The 18670-nt window shown below is 38.7% G+C and overlaps 1 protein-coding gene across 3 annotated transcripts in view; it reads left to right on the forward strand.

The window, feature by feature from the left end:
* LOC121373998 (glutathione hydrolase 1 proenzyme-like) overlaps nucleotides 1-18670 on the forward strand; it is a 49299-nt gene that overhangs the window by 16053 nt on the left and 14576 nt on the right. For 2 of the 3 annotated variants that reach the window (XM_041500862.1, XM_041500880.1), the window contains 10 exons: nucleotides 849-965; nucleotides 3327-3531; nucleotides 4300-4451; nucleotides 5217-5363; nucleotides 6069-6205; nucleotides 7594-7784; nucleotides 8884-8971; nucleotides 11155-11295; nucleotides 13101-13214; nucleotides 14286-14570. In XM_041500862.1, coding sequence (XP_041356796.1) covers nucleotides 849-965; nucleotides 3327-3531; nucleotides 4300-4451; nucleotides 5217-5363; nucleotides 6069-6205; nucleotides 7594-7784; nucleotides 8884-8971; nucleotides 11155-11295; nucleotides 13101-13214; nucleotides 14286-14444 — 1451 coding nt within the window. In that variant the 3' untranslated portion in view covers nucleotides 14445-14570. Of the gene's footprint in view, nucleotides 1-848; nucleotides 966-3326; nucleotides 3532-4299; nucleotides 4452-5216; nucleotides 5364-6068; nucleotides 6206-7593; nucleotides 7785-8883; nucleotides 8972-11154; nucleotides 11296-13100; nucleotides 13215-14285; nucleotides 14571-18670 lie in introns of those variants that run through there. The other variant, XM_041500870.1, reaches the window with a different exon arrangement.

The following is an 18670-nucleotide window of genomic DNA, read 5'->3' on the forward strand; positions in this document are numbered from 1 at the left end:
CCCGTAATAAACGCAAAAGTCTTAAACATTTAAAACAACACGCCACAACGTCGACCCTTACAACGGAAGAACTATTTTTTACCATGTATTATTTTTAAAAGCCGATAGATAGAGATAGATAGATAGACATGCAGACAGACATATAGATAGATAGATAGATAGATAGATAGATAGATAGATAGATAGATAGATAGACAGACAGATAGATAGATAGATAGACAGACAGACAGACAGACAGGCAGACAGACAGACAGACAGACAGACAGACAGACAGACATTCAGACAGACAGACAGATAGATAGAGAGATAGATACTAGAAAGACGTATCATAATTTCAGAATGTTTCCTGTTTAAAGAGATAGCATTCTGTTCAACACGAAATAGTTTGCTTGTTTGGTGGGTGTTGGTTTTTTTTTAGCCTTTTAAGGTTGTAAGACTTACCTCCCTTTTAGAAAAGTTTGTCATTATTTTCGTCTAATAGTTTTTTCTATATAGCTTTAGTTTTGTGAATTGTTTTTATTTGACTATTTTATGGTTGCAAGATTTGCCTCCCTTTTAGAAGAGTTTGTCATTATTTTCGTCTAATAGTTTTTTCTATATAGCTTTAGTTTTGTGAATTGTTTTTATTTAACTATTTTAAGATTGCAAGACCTGCCACCCTTTTAGAAGAAGAGTTTGTATTTTCGTCTGATCAAATCTTCTATATAACTTAAATTTTGTGAATTGCTTTTTATTTTAAGGTTGTAAAAATTGCGTCCCTTTTTAAAAGAGTTTTTCATTATTTTCATCTAATAATTTTTTCTATATAACTTTTGTTTTGGTGATTATTTTTATTTTACTATTTCCAGGGTGTTTTATGGTCATCTACAATAAATCATCGCACGCAGCTGACGTCATCAATGGGAGAGAAACAGCGCCACGTGCAGCGACACAACAGAGATATGTGAACCAGTCTTTTTCTCGGGGTTAGTAACCCATCTGGGTGGCGTAGTGGTTAAGCCATCGGATATAAGGCTGGTAGGTACTGGGTTCTTTTCCCGGTACCGGCTCCCACTCAGCTCAGAGTGAGTTTAACGACTCAATATTTACGGGGGCGGGACGTATCCCAGTGGTACAGCGTTCGCTCGATGCGCAGTCGGTGTGGGATCGATCCCCGTTGGTGGGCCTATTGGGCTATTTCTCGTTCCAGCCAGTGCACCACGACTGGTATATCAAAGGCCGTGGTATGTACTACCCTGTCAGTGGGATGGTGCATATAAAAGATCCCTTGCTGCTAATCGGAAAGAGTAGCCCATGAAGCTGGTTTCCTCTCTATATATCTGTGTGTTCCTTAACCATATGTCTGACGCCATATAACCGTAAATAAAATGTGTTGAGTGCGTCGTTAAATAAAACATTTCCTTTCCTTTCCAATAGGTACGTGTAAGGCCTCTATACCGACTTATCTCTAACTAACCACTAACCACTAATCCATTGACTTGAACAAACAGCCCAGGAAGGTGAAGTGTGTGGCCAGGAGAGCGTGGTTGAATCCTTAATTGGATATAAGCACAAAAATAACTATAGATGAATAAACGTTGTTAATAAATGAAATAGCTCTGGATCACTCATTACAATTGAAAAATATTGTAACACATTTTATTTTTGTGTTAGTGTAATTTGTGAAAGACGCAACACACGAAATTAAGAATACACACGAAATTAAGAATACAATTAAACATAGTCGGACATATATTTTTTTATTCTATATTCTTTATATATATTTTCGTCCATATTGGCAGGAACATTCAGTTACATTACACCATAAAGCCGTTTTGTGATTCATACTTGCATTGACATATATATATATATATATATATATATATATATATATATATATATATATATATATATATATATATATATATATATAAACACAATTATTATCCATATGACGTAATTTTGGAAAACGACGTCATAACCTAATGCGGCTTTCCCAGTCTTATCTAGGTGTAATCGCATACCAAAATGACGTCATTTCGGAAACTGATGTCGTTTCTTCGTCGCCTTCTAGTTACGTTTGAAACGTTTTGGCATGGTCCTAGCTTGTTATTCATGAAATAATATCATGGATAATATGGATAATAAAGAAATTATTACACTCGCGTGTCAATCGTACTGGTTTTACGAAACTCGTGTCAGGATTCATGTATTAGCCTTGTTCTCGCTCAGGTAATACAATAATCCTGACACTCGTTTCGTAAAATCAGTACGACACACAAGTTCGTATAATAATCTCAATATATCACATTCAATTTACAAATAATTAAAGGGACATACCCTAGTTTTTAAACATTAAGGCATACTTTTCTCCTAGACTCTAGTTTCAACCCGTACATTTTGGTTAATTTACAAATCTGTAACAAATTTGGATACAATAGAATGAAAAAAGAGTCTGTGACGTTGAAATGCCCTTACAAATAGACTAAAACGCGACTCCATAACCGTTACTTCTCAGACGCACGTGCGTTTTTAAAAATATGAAAAAATGCATTTTGTGGTAATAGAAAAAACAGGATAACCAGGAACACTTCGGTTGTAGGGAAATGGAAAATCTAAACAATATAATATAAGTAATGTTTGATTTCAGTGATCATAAACCACTTTAATAGTGAAAATTATGGTGTAGCGTTTAAACACTAGGGTATGTCCCTTTAACAGTATTTAACTCAATGGGGTCGTGTGAGGCCATTACATTGAGATGTGCCCATAACAGCGTGATTGAACATCATGTGGATATAAGCAGTAAGGACGGATGCAGGATTTTTCTAGGGAGGGGTGCAAAGTTTAAAAAGGACACCTTCAGAATTCAGAGAGAGGATGCAAAATTTTAAAAGGTATCTAATGTATTCAAGACTACATTAATGAGTATTATCTATATAGTAATCGTCCACAGAAATATCAAGTTGGCCAAGAAATTACGTTCTCCACTGAAAACCAATAAATATATTGTATTCTTCTGCTAAACACTAGATTCTTGGGGTGCTTCAAATACGATGTGTGAGTGGGGAGGGTATTACTTCCAGCCCATCCCCTTGGATTCGCACCCGCAGCACCAACGTAAAACTAAAAATAGAGTGAAACGTCCTTATCTCGACCTCTGCTATCTCGATAACCCAAATATCGAGGAATTGTCATATTACATAAAATATATACGTATCTCGTGAACCCAGAATATCTCGAGATCGATAAACTGCCCTATGACATAATTTTCACTGATATTTCGAACTTATTGCTTCGGTCGTTTGAAAATCGAGATATGTTTTCACTCTATATCTATTTTTCAGGTCCATTATCCATAGCAGTGCCGGGAGAGATAATGGCTTACTGGGCTGCCCACCAGAAGTACGGGCTGTTGCCATGGAGACAGCTGTTTGAACCTGCGATCAAAATGGCGCGAGACGGTCATCCGCTATCACAAGCGACGGCACGTGCACTGAGGAAAATGAAATATGATTATAAAATCAATTTTGTAGTTTACCCTGATTTCTGGTGAATACTTTCTGCAGTTTGTTGTTAATCAAGGCTAGAGATTTTAGATGCAATCTTAGCGCTACGATATCATAAAACCGTCGTAAGCTATGACGTCACTACGACACACACTATAGTGACGTCATAGCCTACGATGGTTTTTACGATATCGTAGCGCTAAGATCGCTTCGAAAATTTGGGCCCAGGTTCCCATCAAATCTTTGACACGCCGTAGAATGTCTGCGCTTATTTTTGTATATATACTTAATAACAATAGAAACGCAAATATTAATTTCGGCTTCTTCAAATTTTTTTTTAATTATTCAGTTTGAATTCTATTGTTTTTTGTGTCTACTAAAATCACGCAGTCTATTTATCGGAAAAATGGTATCATGAAAATGTATACTATAAATCATGAAATTAATGCAATCATGAAAATCATGAAATTAATGCAATCATGAAAATCATGAAATTAATGCAATCATGAAATTAATTCAATATAGTACTGCGTTTCTTTTGCTCTTTAGTATACATTTTTGTTGGTGTGCGACGAATTGCGAACTGGTACATACTTTATGGGAACCAGACTCGTGTCATAATTCAGTATAATAAAACTGGTTTCTATCAAAATTGAAACACACCGATCCCATTCAGCCCTCGCGACTGGTATATCAAAGGTCGTGGTATGTGCTGTCTTCTCTTTGTGGGGAAAGTTCTTATAACAGATCGCTTAATGCTAATGGGGGAAATGTAATGTTCTGTAATGTTTGTGTTTTATTTGTTTTGTAGTTCTGTATTCTGCGACAAGCATGGCGATCCACTGAAAGAAGGAGACAGGGTTATGATGACAAATCTATCTCGGACATTGCACGCTATAGCAGAGCTGGGTCCAAATGTAACCCACGTAAACCAGAACTTAGCTAAATATGTACAGGATATGGGTAAGATGGGTTTTGGGTTTTCCGTAAAAACATAGTAAAATATTGATGAAAATAGTATACTGTAAACCAGATTAATGTTGCGACATGTCTTGTGTGGGATTTTTTCGCGAATACGCACCTTAGCGCATGTTCGCGATGTTTAAATTTCGCAAATGACTGTTGGCATTTGTAAAAAATAATGCGTTTGAAAATAATGCGTGCGTATAAATTGGTTGGGCGCGAACGACGCGAAATTAATACGCATCTGCATTTCAAAACTCGAAATTATGTTTATTGGGGAATTTGACTTATAGTCTGCCTACACTAATGCACCTTACCGTCGCGGATCCAGGGGTGGCGACGTTTGGCGCGCGTTCCTCTTTCTTTCTGTTCTTCGCCAACGTAACCAACAACACAAAAGTAACAGTAGCCTGTTCAAGTGCCAATTCCTGTGTCCGGCGTCTCCCTCCCAACAAATCCCTGGATCCGCAACTGTCTCTAAATATGTGTCCCACTTGTTCAGGTTGAATAGCGAACAAAAGTATTGAACAAAGAACTTTGAAAATGTGCACAAGATAATTTTTTATATTGTCTAATGCACCAATTAAAAACAACCCCAAAACAACTTAGCATGACGCCATAAACAGAGTAAACGCGGCTCAAAGATATACATGTATATATATATATATATATATATATATATATATATATATATATATGCATTATATGCATATTATATACATTTTGCTAATTATTATGATAGTAATAATCGTCTTTTGTACTTAGGTGGTTTACTCACAGAGACTGACCTGGAAGGGTATTCGCCCCGGGTGGAACCGCCACTGAGTCAACAATACGGCGATATCACCATGTACACGGTGGGCGCCCCCAGTGGCGGACCCGTGTTGGGACTCATCCTAAATATCATTGATGGTAATAATTATATTATTAAAGTCGCAGACACGAGTTTCAATCCGTAAAAATGGACACTAAATTTGGTCAATCTACAAACCTGTAACACATCTGGATAAAGTTACAACAGAGTGAAACAAATTTTGAAAAATACATTTCGTAATATTAGAAACACCATGATGACCAGAAATGGAAATGAATAATCTAAAGAATAAACTGCTATAAATAGTGAAAAATGAGCTGTGGTGATTACAAACAAGGGTCTATCACTATAATCGAAATAGGTGTGGTGATAGAAAGAATGTAATCAGTGTACAGTAATAGAGAGGGTAAACGGGTCATTTCACCCTGGATATGTCCTTCCGGTCACTTGCCCCTGGTCAATCTCTGCTAATAATTTGCTCCCTATTTCTCCCCGTTACCCCCTCCCCAATATAATAGATATTATACTGTCAAAATGATGATTTTCCATCTTTAAAAGTTAACGTTTTGGCATATACATATATGATGTCATCATGCATACCTGTTGTTTTTACGTAGTAATAAGGAATTAACTGCTAATTAAATTTTCATTTCTGAAATTTTTGTATGTAGCCTAATAAGCAAATTTGATTAAAACAGGTCAAGTTTAGTGTAATGCTTGTGCATTTGAAATGGAAACTGGATTATGTTCTCAATATAGATATCGAATACAAACATTTTAATATACATGTATTTCATTGTTAGGGTTTAATTTTACACACGAGGACATCGCGATACCAGAAGCTGAAGCGGCTACATACCACAAGATCATTGAGGCTATCAAGTTTAGCTTTGCTGACCGCTTAAGGATGGGAGATCCTCGGTTTGTTGATATTCATGACGTGAGTCAAATATCTTCTAACATTATGCCACAATCATGTTTCTCTGAAACATAGTTTATTGCATTTGAAAAAACAAAAACATTGTTGACAAGTTTTCCAATATCTGATTGAAACATATTTTGTTGCATTAAAAAACCAAATGGATTGAGCAAAACGTTTTCCAATGTTTCATTGAAACATATTTTATTGCATTTGAAAACAATGTTTCATTGAAAAATATTTTATTGTATTAAAAAAATAAACAAATTGATTAGGCACACATTTTACAATTTATTAGGGCCTGTCCGTAATACGAAGAAAGGAAGGAAATGTTTTATTTAACGACGCACTCAACACATTGTATTTACGGATATATGGCATCGGACATATGGTTACGTTCCACACAGATATTGAGAGAGGAAATCCGCTGTCGCCACTTCATGGACTAGTCTTTCCGATTAACAGCAAGGGATCTGTTATATGCAGCATCCCACGTAGAGGGTAGTATATATCACGACCAGTTGTGGAGCACTGGCTGGAACAAGAAATAGCCCAATGGGTCCACCGACGGGAATCGATCCTAGATCGATCGCGCATCAGACGAGCGCTGTACCACTGAGCTACGCCCCGTTCCTGTCCGTACTACATGCTATATCGGCGACAAATATTCATTATATATTTCCAGTCTAAATTTAATGTTTGCTTGTGAATTTATTTGCATAATTTATACCTGAAGAGACTTTCTACAGAACATGTTAGACCATAAATGGGGGATATGGAGATAAATTACGTGTTATACTGTGTAAGCTTACATGAACATGATTTTGTTTTCAAAACGGTTTAAATACTTTAATATTATATTTGAAATTAACGGTAAAATCAGTTCGATATACAACAAGTTGTAATTGTTCTAAAAAACGAGACCAAAATTTTTTTAATATGTAAATAAGCACCAAGAAACTTTATTTATGTCAAATTGATATCTCTCGGTCTACACACAAACCGGCCTCGCTGGTGTCGTGATTAACCCATCGGACTCAAGGCTGGTAGGTACTGAGTTCGCAGCCCGGTACCGGCTCTCACCCAGAGCGAGTTATAACGACTCGGTGGGTAGGTGTAAGACCACTACACCTTCTTCTCTCTCACTAACAACTAACCCACTGGACAGACAGCCAAGATAGCTGAGCTGAGGTTTGTGCCCAGGACAACGTGCTTGAACCTTAATTGGATATAATCACGAGAATAAGTTGAAATGAAACGGTCTACACAGTTTACGTTTGCATGAAAAAAACCCAATACCTGCGGTGATATGCGGCGATCTATGACATCTTAAAGATTTTATGGGAGCCGCACTTGACATCAACTTGGGTTTGCGCATGTTTTTTGTTTTGTTTTTTGTTCTTCTTCAGCTTTTGACAAAGATTGCGTCAAGACAATACGCTGACTACGTAAGGCGAAGCATCGACGCGGACAAGACACATGACGTCAGCTTCTACACAAACATCACACGGGCCAGTTGGAGAGACTTCGGAACATCACACATATCCGTCCTTGCAGCCAATGGGGACGCCGTTTCTGTCACGAGCACCGTGAACTGGTAGTGAGTAAAGCCTGGTTCTTATAAACTCGCTAAGATCGTTGCAGATCAATCCACTGAACATACGTCATGAATATATAAAATGGAAAAATAATTTTTAATATATAAAATATGAAATAAAGCTTTACAGAGACTGACATATTCGGTCTATGCTTACCATGCTTTGAATAACTTGGTCTTGGTTGTCATTCCTCGATATAAAAAAAAAAAATTAGCATTTTGTTAGGAGTATCCTATCTGACAGCCAGAGATCCCCCATCTGTGTATGTGTGTGTGTGTGTCTTTCTGTCTCTCTGTCTCTGTCTGTCTGTCTGTCTCTCTCTCTCTCTCTCTCTCTCTCTCTCTCTCTCTCTCTCTCTCTCTCTCTCTCTCTCTCTCTCTCTCTCTCTCTCTCTCTCTCTGCCCCCTTCCCCTTTATCTCACACTCTGCCCCTCGCCCCCGCCCTCCCTCTCATCTCTCTCTTTCTTGCTCTCTCTCTCTCTCATCTCAGTCTCTCGCTCTCATTCTCTCCCTCCCTCCCTCCCCTCCCTCTCTTCTCTCTCCATCTCGAAACTCCCCCCTTTATGTACATTCCTCCCTCTTTCTCTCTCGCTATTTATTTATATATATATATATATATATATATATATATATATATATATATATATATATATATAATTACCGAATTAATTGTATCATGATTGCTTAACCTCTATTAACATGCCTATATCCAATTAAAGTTCATGCGCGTACACCCTGGGCCCAACCTCTGCATATGTTAGTGACTGAGTCCAGGTCAAAAGGGATGGTGATGTAAGTTTGAGGTGGGTGAAATTTGGAATACCAAGTTAGAAAATATTCTACAACCTAAAACAAACCAAAAGTCTCAGCGATCAGTGGTTTAGACAACATTTAGAGGCCAAAAATATTTTTAAAAATTGTATTACTGATCATGAAAAAATCTATTAAAATATTTACGGTTTGTGTGTGTGTGTGTGTGTGTGTGTGTGTGTGTGTGTGTGTGTGTGTGTGTGTGTGTGTGTGTGTGTGTGTGTCGTTGTTGTTCAGTATATTTGTGTTGTATATATATATGTTTGACGAGTGGTAAATGTTTCTGTTCAGTTTCGGCTCGATGTTACTGTCCGGGGCCACTGGCATCATCCTCAATAATGAAATGGCGGACTTTTCTAAACTACCCCAACACGACTCGGTGAGTAACGAACGAAGGAAGGAAGGAATATTTTATTTAATGACGCACTCAACACATTTTAATTTCGGTGAATTAAATTTTAACTTTATTAAATATATACTCGTCAAAAAAAAGTAGGGAACTCTAATAAGAATTTACAATTGCCAATATTATAAGGTATATTAGCTGTGTGGAATGGTTATATGATAATAGTGAATTAATTGGGCAAACATTACAACCGGTAGTTCAGTATTACAGTAGGTTTTATGACCACCAAATATCTTGAAGGACTATTGGGTTCAGAAGTGAAATTTGAAAGTTGACGTTTTTTATCAGTAAATCGCAAATTCAAACAATAAGCATGACCAAAAACAAAACAATAACAACTGTATGATCAATAGAATGAAAAAGATTGACAGAAATAATGTTCCACAGTGATTAATGGAACTTTCTGTGGAAATTGTCAAAATCGAGAATGACACCCCACGCACGTGTACAGGGCAACTGCGTGATGCATGTGCAAACTATGGAATGTGTTTCGGCGTGTTGATAAACAGACCTGAAGGTTCTTTACTAGGATGTCTGTGGTCAAAACGTATGTTCTGTCTAATAGTTGATATTAACATTAATATTTCAGGTTCCCCTACTTTTTGTGAAGAGTAATATATATATATATATATATATATATATATATATATATATATATATATATATATATGTATGTATGTATGTATGTATGTATGTATGTATGTATGTATGTATATGTGTGTGTGTGTGTGTGTGTGTGTGTGTGTGTATATCTATATATATATAAACAATTAGCATAATTATTATTTCTATGTTCTCTAAAATATAAACATAGAAACGGGCAGATACCACCATATTGACAGAAATAACAGAATTTGTAGTCTCTCTCGTTTTTTTTCTAGTATGACCTTTCTACAGTACCACAACAAATAAATAGATTAAACCCTATTATTACAATGAACCGTCAACATTTAAAATTAACACACCCACTGCCCAGTGACAATTCAAAACAGCTAATTAAATTGTGTCAGTATTTGACTACTGCTACCACGCATAGAATAGACCAAATCTGATTAAATTGTGTCAGTATTTGACTACTGCTACCACGCATAGAACAGACCAAATCTGATTAAATTGTGTCAGTATTTGACTACTGCTACCACGCATAGAACAGACCAAATCTGATTAAATTGTGTCAGTATTTGACTACTGCTACCACGCATAGAATAGACCAAATCTGATTAAATTGTGTCAGTATTTGACTACTGCTACCACGCATAGAATAGACAAAATCTGATTAAATTGTGTCAGTATTTGACTACTGCTACCACGCATAGAACAGACCAAATCTGATTAAATTGTGTCAGTATTTGACTACTGCTACCACGCATAGAACAGACCAAATCTGATTAAATTGTGTCAGTATTTGACTACTGCTACCACGCATAGAACAGACCAAATCTGATTAAATTGTGTCAGTATTTGACTACTGCTACCACGCATAGAACAGACCAAATCTGATTAAATTGTGTCAGTATTTGACTACTGCTACCACGCATAGAACAGACCAAATCTGATTAAATTGTGTCAGTATTTGACTACTGCTACCACGCATAGAACAGACCAAATCTGATTAAATTGTGTCAGTATTTGACTACTGCTACCACGCATAGAACAGACCAAATCTGATTAAATTGTGTCAGTATTTGACTACTGCTACCACGCACAGAACAGACCAAATCTGATTAAATTGTGTCAGTATTTGACTACTGCTACCACGCATAGAACAGACCAAATCTGATTAAATTGTGTCAGTATTTGACTACTGCTACCACGCATAGAACAGACCAAATCTGATTAAAAATCAGATCCTCTAGTTAACAACTGGTAGACCAATACAGCTGATTTCAATCAGATTGAGAACAGAACACATTGATACATGACGTGTGTTATTATATTGCATATTATTACTATGCATGTATTACTAATTTATTACTGACTTTTATCGATACTATTCCCCGCAATGTGCACATTATCTTATTTTATTTATAAATATGTATATATGTCTACGAATTGTTTTATTTTTTTATTTTATTTTTTTGCAAAATAAAACTGTATTTATATTTAATTTGATGTTTGATTAGTATGTACTGACATTACTATTTGTGTCTGTGTAGAACCCCTCGTTAAACACGATAGAACCAGGAAAGCAACCGTTGTCGTCGATGTGCCCGGCGGTGTTTGTTAATAAGATGGGGTACCCAGTACTGGTGGTCGGGGCAGCCGGTGGAGACCGAATTACAACGGTCACTGCACAGGTACACATAAACAGAACATTTTTGTTATTTCCAAAACACCTTTTCTCTTTCCTTTTACATGAACCAAACTGCGCGACATGTCCTTGGCATAGACTGAATGAGTCTCTGAATCCGGGCATGTGGAATCCTAGACCATTCTTCCTGCAGTGCATGTGACAGTTGCGGAAACGTCTGAGGCTCCGGGTCACGCTGGCGTACACGTCTGTCCATTCGTCCCATAGATGTTCAATGGGGTTCAGATCTGGCGATCTTGATGGCCATCGTAGCACATTAATGTTCTCATTCTGTAGGAAATCCATTGTTACACGTGCCGTATACGGCCTGGCATTGTCCTGCTTAAAGAATTCTCTCTGTCGATCCAAAATTGGAAGCATGTGACGGCGAAGAATTTCATCCCGGTAGCGTACAGCGGTCAGGTTGCCTTGTACGAACACAAGTTTACTTCTGCCGGTGTATGAGATGGCTCCCCACATCATGACACTCCCTCCACCGAATCTGTCAACTTGGGCGACGCAGTTGTTGGCAAAACGTTCATTGCGGCGTCTGTAAACACGTTGTCGTCCATCACGACGCTGTAGAAGGAAACGTGACTCATCGCTGAACCATACTCACCGCCAGTTTCCCACGTTCCATCCCTGTACATTCGTGCACCAGCGAACACGTAAATGTCGATGCTGATGTCGCAGGACGGGGCCAACATACGGTCTCCTATCCCGTAAACCAGCTTCTGGAAGTCGGTTCTGAATGGTTTGTGCAGACACCCTTCTCAAACCAGGTATGCGTCCAGCAGTGTTCGTTGCTGTGGCAGTTCGGTGACGCAAGTGCAGAACCCGGATGTAACGATCTTGTGCTGTAGTTGTTATGCAAGGTCTTCCACTTCTGGGCCGATCTTCAGCTGATTGAAACTGCTGGTACCTGTCCCAGAGACGTGAAATGGTGCTCTGATGGACGTTCATGTGGCGTGTGACTGCTGACTGCGATTCACCTAACTGGAGGCGGCCTACTGCAATGTTTCGATTCCGCAGGCTTAGTCTTAGCATCTTGTAACTTGTCTACGTCGAAATGGAAATGAGACATCATTGCGAGCATTGCAGCTTTAAATACCCATCACTACCCCAATCTTTTCCACGAGTTTCACGTCCATTCGCCAAAATCTGATCATTTCACGCCGATGTCCTGCAGATGTCGCACAACGTGCGTTAAATTTGTTTTAGGGTGGATTTGGGCATGCTGTCCCATCCCAGGAACATTAACAAACATGGTCATTCAGCAACATTGTACAAAATAACGATATTTTGTGAAATCAAACACTTTTCTTCTTACTCTATCACCTATGCATTTCTTTTTTGACAGAGTATATTTAAGTGGAGGCTAGGACATTACTTCGAAATGTATACTAAAGTCCACTGAAAACGCACCAGTCAGAATTGTAATTGTTAAAAAGGATATGATAAGAAAACATAATACATTTAACTGATTTTTTGTAACTGGGTATATTCTTGTAGACAATAAATAATCCAAAAATTGTATTCAACAATTACGGTTATTGTGTGTTTTGTAGCATCAAGGCAAGTTTAGAAAGACAGATGTTCACGTGAGACACGTTTTCGGGGCGGTTTAGTTTTGTATATTGTGAATGAGAAAGTGCATAAAGGTTATTGAAAAGAGCATTTCAAACGGGCGGAGGAGGGGTAGGGGGCGACCACGGGACCCCTGTGACCCGCTCTTGATCCACCCATAGCATAATTAATCAGGTTACACAGATACCCAGACTGATGTTTTCACATTTACAAATGTGCTTGCAGGTGGCTATAAGAATTCTGTGGTTGAAACAAACACTTGATACAGCGATAAGTGAAAAACGATTCCACCATCGATTGTCACCCAACATACTGCAGTGGGAACCAGGATTTAGTCAGGTGAGTAAAGTAAAAACAAATCTAATTATTATAGAACACGATTCTCATACATGCAGCATCAGGAACAGTCGCGGCTCCAAGAGGTGGGTTCTGGGGGTGCACAAACCCTCATGTCTATCTCCGAAATTCTCCGAAAATCCTTTTTTTCACAATGCATCAAGATACTGACCCTGAAATTTTGTATATACGTTTATCGGGTACTGGTACAGATCAAATTTGACTTTCATGGCGATTTATACCGTAGTTTGACACCCAGTAGCCGATGTATGAATGAATGAATGATGAATGTTTAACGACACCCCAGCACGAAAAATACATCGGCTATTGGGTGTCAAATTATGGTAATGCAGTTTTTGTGCTAGGGTGTTGTTAAACATTGGGGCGGAACATAACCCAGTGATAAAGCGTTCGTTTTATGCGCGGTCGGTTTAGGATCGATCCCCGTCAGTGGGCCCATTGGGCTATTTCTCGTTCCAGTCAGTGTACCACGACTGGTATATCAAAGGCCGTGGTATGTGCTATCCTGTCTGTGGGGTGGTCCATATAAAAGATCCCTTGCTGCTAATCGAAAAAAGTATCCCATGAAGTGGTGACAGCGGGTTTCCTCCCTCAATATCTGTGTGGTCCTTAACCATATGTCCGACGCCATATAACCGTAAATAAAATGTGTTGAGTGCGTCGTCAAATAAAACATTTCCTTTCCTTTTGTTAAACATTCATGCATTGATTCATTCATGGCGCTTGACCAATTTTTCACAGAACTATGGCCCTTGAACTTAGGACATGCGAAAACGTGTTTTCCGGTCTGTTTTCACAGTGTCTCAAGACACTGAACTGAAATTTGGTGTTGATCTTTATCATGTACTGTTGCAAATCAAGTTTGCCTTTGATGACGATTTACCCATTTTTACAGTTATAGCACTTGAACATAGGCTATACAAACATTGGTTGGGCCCGGTAGGGCACACGTATTTATTTAGCAGTACTCTCTGAATGCTTGTTTAAAATTCTTGAAGATAATTGTATGAATAAACGTATTCGAATGTTGTTGTTTTTTTTGTTTTTTTTCAGATTGTCTTGAGCCAATTGTCACAATATGGACATGAGTTAAGAAAGGCTAAACCTAAAATGTCCGTGGTGCAGGCTATATTTCGAGATCCGGAAACAGGGGAGGTGCGTGCTTGCTCCGACGAAAGAAAGGGGGGTTCACCGAGCTTTATTTACTCTTAATGTCAAAAGCCATGGTAAGTGCTATCCTGGCTTTGGGAGAGTGTTTATTGAGCATCCCTTCCTGCTAATGGGAAAATACTGCACGTTTCATCTGATTGTCAGAATTATAAAATGTTTTACATCCAATTGCCTGTGTTTAATTCCTTAACGTGCTCTAATGGTGTCGTTAAATAAAACAAACTTTAGTTCTGTTCTGAAGACTACATGTCAGAAGGGATGGGACATGAGTTGGTTGAGTGCTCGCTTGAGGTGCTTGCGTCACAGGATCGAATCACCTCGGTGGATACATTCAGCTGATTGTTTTTGTTTTGTCGTTCCAACCAATGCACGACAACTGGTCAAAGGCTGTGGTATGTGCTTTCCTGTCTGTGGGAAAGTGCATATAAAAGATCCCTTGCTGCATTAGGAAAAAAAAAATGTAGCGGGTTTCTTCTCTAAGCCTGTGTCAGAGTTACCAAACGTTTGACATCCAATAGCCGATGATTAATTAATGTGTTCTAGTGGTGTCGTTAAACAAAACAAACAAACATGTCAGAATGACTAAATGTTTGACATCGAATTAATTAATCAATCAATGTACTTTAGTGATACTGTTAAACGAAAACAAAGATTAACTTTACTATCTCTTGGGCCGGTATCTAGCTCAGAGGGTTCTGAGGGTCGAACTCTCGCCAGAAGTGCTGAAGTCGTAGGATTGGATTCCTTGGGTGAACCCATTCTGTGATTGTGTTTTGTCACGTCCAAAGCAGTGCCCCACAATTGGTATATCAAAGGCCGTGGTATGGGTTGTCCTGTCTGAGGTAAAGCACATATAAAATATCCCATGCTACTAATGGAAAAAAGGTATCGGTTTTCATCTTAACACTTCATGTCTGAATTATCAATGGTAATTTCCGATAGTTGATGATTAATAAATCCATGTGCTCTAGTGGTGTCATTAAACAAAACAAACTTTAACCTTTTTAAATATGCACTTAAGTGCACCACGACTGGTGTATTAAAGGCCATGGTATGTGCTATCCTGTTTATGGGATGGTGCATATAAAATATCCCTTGCTACTAATGGAAAAAATATAGCGGGTTTCCTCTCTAAGACTATAAGTCAAAATTACCAAACGTTTGACATCCAATAGCCAATGATTAATAAATCAATGTGCTCTAGTGGTATCGTTAAACAAAACAAACTTCTTCCTTCCCAGAAACGTCCTGCATCGTCTGCATAATTTCTCTCAATACTTTCTTTTTCCAAATACAAAAGGTGTTGATATCAGAGACATTTAGCAAATGCCGAGAAGAATGTAAAGAATATTCACAATATAAATCAAACACTGATATTGATTAAAGCTTTATTACATATAAAATATCAAAATATCAAAATAGTACTGGCAATTTTAGAACCTGCGATATACACATATTTATACCTCGCTCTGACCGCACCCACGTGACCACAACACAGACAGCATTCGTGTATTATGTAAACAATGTATAATCATTATGTGTAATTACAAGATTCATTAACAATATTCACATTTGCCTCAATATGCGTATATTAATTGTTGTAACAATGCTTGTAAGGGTGTCAGTACGTACAGGTGTGTGTAAATATTTTAATTATATTCGCATAATATGTCGTGACCATTATTTTAGTATATTTAAGCAACTGAAGACCTTTGAAGGTATCTAGTCAATGGCGGACCCAAAAAACATTTTAAGGAGGGGACCAAGGGCAAAAGGGCACACGGAGCAACTCCCTGAAAAGGGTACTTCAATGAAAATTGTAAATATATTGTTAAAAAAGGAGCACTTTTATTTTGTAGGGGGAGGGACAGGTCCTCCTGTTCCCCTCCCCTGGATCCACCCCTGCTAGTCCTCATTCATACGAGAGAAATAATACATATTAGTAAATGAAATGAAGTTTGGTCTACTACAGACATTGAGATAATGAATATTGAATATGCATAACACTGGTATTCAAATTGGCAATTGGCAAAGGAGTTAACGTGCACATTCAGAGCAAGCTGTTGTGGCGCACGTCTGTCTTGGGCACAAGAGCCGGCCGAGGAAAGGATGGGGCTGAAGGAGGGACCGCCTTCACTGAAAGATGCAAGTGAGCACCAGCAGTCCAATCAAGGTTGGTAGCAGGCGGAGGGTGGTATGGTGCTATGTAATTTGGAATGTCCCGTAGGATTAAGCCAAAGAGAAATGGTGCGCATTTTAGTGAAGGAAATTTGGCGCAATTTTGATAGTCGTTCGAAATGAGAAAGGTAGAGAGCTACATATAGCAAGACAATGTATCTAATATAGCCTTTGAAGGCGTTATTGTATGGTGTTCCTAGTTTAAATGGTCCGTTTCTTGCACAATGTCCATTTTGGAATAATCGTGTTTGTTCTTTGTGGTCTTGATTTATACAGAAGCTGAAGACAATAACTTCATGCGACCATTTGCCATGTTTCAGAACTTTAATTATGCTTTTGATACCTTTTAGTAATTTATAAATGTAAATGTTTTGAAATTATATAATGTATACATTTTATTTTAGAAATTATGAATGTAAATTCTTTATTTTATAAAACTTCCAGTGTCTTCGGAAATACATACCAATGAAGCTTCAGTTTTGATAGATCCAGCAATTTTTAGAAATTAAGGCCGAGTTTACAAAGAATGTTTTTGACGTACACACGTGTAAATACATACATTTACAATATTTAAACAGTTGTGTTTAAGAGAACAAAAAAACAGGCTTCGTAAATACGGTACTATACGTTAACCATCATGAACAAATTGCAGTTTTAAAATCTCATCGTCCCCCTTCCCCAAATATATCATATTATTATTAATTCATATTTCTTGACATACGTGGTGTTACATGTGTGTGGATGAACGTGCGTGAACATATTAAATAACACACACTAAAACCTTTCGAGCAGTGACCCTTAAGGATAACTCAGGTGACCCTATTACACAGATCAGACAGAGCGAGCCCGACTGAGGAGATGAGGAAAAAACCCATTACACTCAAATAGCGGGAACTATATGACGTTCATGCGACGTGTAACATTTTCACACGGAAAATCGCAAGCACGTTCAGATCGACTGCGATCTGTATTCGATGATCGGGAACCTGTTTTGTCGCATCGCTACCAGTCTCGGTGACGTCGTGGTTAAGCCATCGGATATAAGGCTGGTAGGTACAGGATTCGCATCCCGTTACCGGCTCCCACCCAGAGCGAGTTTTAACGACTCAGTGGGTAGCTGTAAGACCACTACACTGATTTGGAATGGTAGGTGTGTGGCACAGATAGCCACAAGAGATGAGCACATGTCGCGGTTGGAGCGACAAGGACTGGGATGTGGAGGTGGACAGCGAAAGAAGTTGAAAGATAGAATTCAAGGGAGAGAAAGGAAAGAGGGCAGTGGGATAATAATAAAAAAAGACCACTACACCCTCTCACTAACCACTATCTTACTGTCCTGTACAGACAGCCCAGATAGCTGAGGTGTATGCCCAGGACAGCGTGCCTGAACCTTAATTGGATATAAACACAGAAACAAATGAAATATCGCAACGCTGCAGTTGAACAAGTTGAAACCTTGTGAAGAATGATTTTTTTTTTTTTACCACCGGCTGATGCCGATCGTCGAGACATCATCGCAAGAGCACTACGGTCACACTGGATCGCCGACTGATGCTCATCATCGAGACATCATCGCAAGATCACACAGTTCACACTGGATCGCCGCCTGATGCTCATCATCGAGACATCATCGCAAGAGCACTCAGTTCACACTGGATCGCCGACTGATGCTCATCATCGAGACATCATCGCAAGATCACACAGTTCACACTGGATCGCCGCCTGATGCTCATCATCGAGACTTCATCGCAAGATCACACAGTTCACACTGGATCGCCGCCTGATGCTCATCATCGAGACATCATCGCAAGAGCACTCAGTTCACACTGGATCGCCGACTGATGCTCATCATCGAGACATCATCGCAAGAGCACTACGGTCACACTGGATCGCCGACTGATGCTCATCATCGAGACATCATCGCAAGATCACACAGTTCACACTGGATCGCCGCCTGATGCTCATCATCGAGACATCATCGCAAGAGCACTCAGTTCACACTGGATCGCCTCCTGATGCTCATCATCGAGACATCATCGCAAGAGCACTCAGTTCACACTGGATCGCCTCGGAGGATCGACATTCCGCAG

Source organism: Gigantopelta aegis, chromosome 1 (genome assembly GCF_016097555.1).
Source record: "Gigantopelta aegis isolate Gae_Host chromosome 1, Gae_host_genome, whole genome shotgun sequence".
Lineage (NCBI taxonomy): Eukaryota > Metazoa > Mollusca > Gastropoda > Neomphalida > Peltospiridae > Gigantopelta > Gigantopelta aegis.